Raw genomic sequence first — 3,922 nt, forward strand, 5'->3', positions numbered from 1 at the left:
CAAAAACACACTTCATTTGAAATATCATAATGTGGGGCTGGGGAGACAGCTCAGCAGCTAAGAGCACTGGCTATTCTTCCAGAGGACCCAGGTCCTAGTCCAGCACCCACATAGCAACTTAGAATCATTAGCAACTCCAGTTTGAGTGTAACTGTCACCAACTTCTGGTGTTCACCAGAAGGTGGAGCACTAGTCACACACATGGAGCACAGACATGCATACAGGCTAAACACCTGTATTTTAAACACATAAAAGTATTGTAATGGTACCTAACACTGTTATGACTTCTTTTAATGAGTCTATATGAAGAGAAAGAGATATGTGCTGGGGCACCTGGAAACCAGTGGAGGGGGGCAGGTGGAGAGGATATAAAGATAAATTGCTGACAACCATAAAATTGTCAAGGAACAATTAAAACTCTTTTTAAAAATATGAGAGTAGCCAGGTGGTAGTGGCGCACACCTTTAATCCCAGCACTTGGGGGGCAGAGGCAGGCGGATTTCTGAGTTCGAGGCTAGCCTGGTCTACAAAGTGAGTTCCAGGACAGCCAGGGCTACACAGAGAAACTCTATCTCAAAAAAAAATAATAATAATAATAATAATAATTAAAATAAAATAAATAAATAAATAAATAAATAAAATGAGAGTAGCACCCTTATGGGTGGAATTAATAGCCTTATAAAAGAGGTTCAGAGCTAATGAGATGGTTTGGTGGCTGAAGACACTTGCAGCCCATGCCTGACAAAAAGCTCTCCAGCTACCATGCAAAGGAAAACTGACCCCATAAAGTTGTCCTCCAGTCTCCACATCTTTGCAAGTCATGGCGTACATGCTCCCCACACACACACCATGTGCACACAAACACAGTGGTTCTAAATATGTTGGAGGCTAAAATAAAAGAGGCACAAGGGATCTGTGTGTATAAGAGGGCCCAGGATAGGCCTCCTCTGCTACAGAAAAAGGCAACAACATGTTTGGCAGACATGGTTATCTACTGAAAAGGAGGTATCTTCAAGCACCAGATCTAAGTTCACAAACTTTGATGACAGTTGTCATTAGATTAATTGTTTCATAATCTGAAAGTGTGTCCTTTGGAAATCATCTTTGGTAGAACAAAAAAGGTGACAGGCAGAGCTTCCCAATTCACCAATGGCACCCTGACAGGAGGGTCAATGCTGTTTTCCATTTTTGAATATTCAAATAGAATGAAACCCATGTGTTGAGACATGTTTGTCTCATTCCCATTGTTGACTGCTCCTCACCTCTCTCAATCATGCTATAATACTTTCTACTCCCCATCCTGAAATGCCTCTATATTTCATGGAGAGGGTATTCATGTGTCCACACAACATAGAGACTGTTTTGGTTTTGGGGGGTTTTTTGTTTTGGTTTTGTTTTTTTAATAATTAAGTAAAGAACTGTGTGCACAACATTAAATGTGGTACTTAGAACACAGTTGTTCTTTTTTAATTTTTTAATTGGATATTTTCTTCATTTACATTTCAAATGCTATCCCCAAAGCCCCCTATACCCTACCCCCGCCCTGCTCCTCAACTCACCTGCTCCTGCTTCCTAGCCCTGGCATTCCCCTGTACTGGGGCATAACATAGAGACTGTTATTCAAACAGCACTCATGACACTGACTGAAATTTCCATTTATGTCTGTGGATCCCTGGGATTAGGGTACAGCTAGAATATAATTTGCAATGGCTACTCCATAATGATTGAATGACTCATTAGTGATTAAAAATACTCGCACATAGAGCCATGAGCTGGAGACACTCACCTGTCTGTTAAGCAGCCATATAGGATATTTCCTACTAACACACCAGTCAAGAATACAAACTTAGCTATAGAATCCAGTGACTGAGAATCACACACCAGGTCCCACTGAAAGATATCAAAACCATCAAAGTAAGACCCATAGCCTATCAGACTATATCAAAATGCTTCAACATATTTCATTCTAGAAGACACCTGAACTCTTCTCCCATTTCAATGCCATCTGACTTCTACCATCATGATCTCAGATTAAACACACTTGGCTCCAGAAATCTTCCCTTAGTAACTATGGCCTGATTCTTTAGGTTGCACTACTGACTTGTAATCCATGCTAAGAAATTCTCAAACTTGGCCGTATACTGCAATAATTTGAGAACCTTAAAAAATGTTCTGGGTCCCATACCCAAATATATCCTCTCATAATAAATGATTGATAGACAGATAGATGATAGATAGATAGATAGATAGATAGATAGATAGATAGATAGATAGATAGATATAGGTATAGATATAGATATGTTGACAATACTGAAGTTGGAGACCAGGACCTTGTGCACAACCCCATTTACCCTATCATAGAAGGCAAAGTATTGAGACTTTAGAGTGCTAGGGGTGGAATCCTGAGCTCATACATGCCATACAAGCATTACATCAGTGAGCCATACTCCCAAACAATTCACTATGGTTTTGTTCAATCTTCTAGATATTTCTTATTTGAAATCAAAGCTGAAAAATAAATACTGACTTGTAATATGTATAACAGAACATGTGAATTATTTGCTCAAACTGATTTGATACATAAAAATCACTTCTTAAACTGTGGTCAATTCCATAGAGTGAAATAATCAGAAGAACAGGTCCCTATCCTTTATTAGTTATTAGACTCATTGAAAATATGTCTCACATTTAATAGATAAATAATCAATATTGGCTAAGAGATGAAATCTAAGCTCAGAGCATGTGCACTATCCCTGCTATTGCTAAATACCTCTCATGAATATATGACAGAAAATGAAGTCACTTACCTCAGTAACAATGGTGGAGAGGAAGGTGCTTTGGTCATACACCCAGCCATCTACACATGGCTCTGTGTCTGGCTCTGTCACACTTGAGAAGGTGCCATTCAGATGAAGGAGATGCCACTGTGGTTGGATGAAGCGACGACACTTCTCTGGTCTCAGGTTGGAGTCCAGGGGGATAGAGACCCTCAGGAGGTCATCTTGGCTCAGGATCCCACTGTCATTATCAGAGACAGTGTCATTGTCAAGGATGGGGACCCAGCACCGATGATTAGGAATGGCTGCTGTGAAGTTCTCCAACAGAGAATGAGGAACAATTATTATGTTGCAGATCAAAATGAAAGTCACCTGAAGAATCTGGAATCTCCCCAGGCTGCCAACTTGATTCAAGAGATCCTGAAAGGCCATCCAGGTCTAATGACTGTGTCCAAAGGAAAGCACAAAAAAATTGTTCTTACATGAGCCCAAATAACTTAACAAGTTCTTTTTCACTATAGAATAGATCCTGACCCCTTCTTAATCTGTTTCCTTTCCCTTCTGCATCAGAGCCATAGGACAGCTATTCCCTAATGACTTAGGAGTCAGGGAGTGAAGCTACTTTCTTTAAGGTCAAGAGGAACAATCTGCTGAGTTGCTTTCTGTAAGGAATCTGTTAAAGATCTACTTTGTGAGACATTTTGTGCAGTACCTCTTAATTACCTATGAACATTGATCTGAAACTTCTCTGCGAGCAAACTGTAATTAACCTGTTATATAATATGCAGTCTTTACAGACTATAACTTTCCAGACTTGGTCCTCTGCAGAAGATACCATAGAAAACATTGACACAACAGTAAGGAAAATGCAAAATGCAAAAAGCTCCTAACCCAAAACACCCAGGAAATCCAGGACACAATGAGAAGACCAAACCTAAGGATAATAGAAATAGAAGAGAGAGAAGATTCCGAACTTAAAGGACCAGTAAATATCTTCAACAAAATTATAGAGGAAAACTTCTCTAACCTCAAGAAAGAGATGCCCATGAACATACAAGAAGCCTATAGAACTCCAAATAGATTGGACCGAAAAGGAAATTCCTCCCTTCACATAATAGTCAAAACACCAAATGCACTAAACAAAG

General features: G+C 39.6%; 1 protein-coding gene across 2 annotated transcripts in view; it reads right to left on the reverse strand.

Annotated features, from left to right (window-relative positions):
• The window catches only part of LOC110329690 (solute carrier family 22 member 19-like), a 16,601-nt gene extending 13,212 nt beyond the window's left edge, over nucleotides 1–3,389 (reverse strand). For both annotated transcript variants that reach the window (XM_021209520.2, XM_029540338.1), the window contains exons 1-2: nucleotides 2,808–3,389; nucleotides 1,787–1,890 (exon numbers count right to left, since the gene is read on the reverse strand). In XM_021209520.2, coding sequence (XP_021065179.1) covers nucleotides 1,787–1,890; nucleotides 2,808–3,209 — 506 coding nt within the window. In that variant the 5' untranslated portion in view covers nucleotides 3,210–3,389. The remainder of the gene's footprint in view (nucleotides 1–1,786; nucleotides 1,891–2,807) is intronic.
• Between the last annotated feature and the right edge of the window lie 533 nt (nucleotides 3,390–3,922).

This window comes from Mus pahari, chromosome 1 (genome assembly GCF_900095145.1).
Source record: "Mus pahari chromosome 1, PAHARI_EIJ_v1.1, whole genome shotgun sequence".
Lineage (NCBI taxonomy): Eukaryota > Metazoa > Chordata > Mammalia > Rodentia > Muridae > Mus > Mus pahari.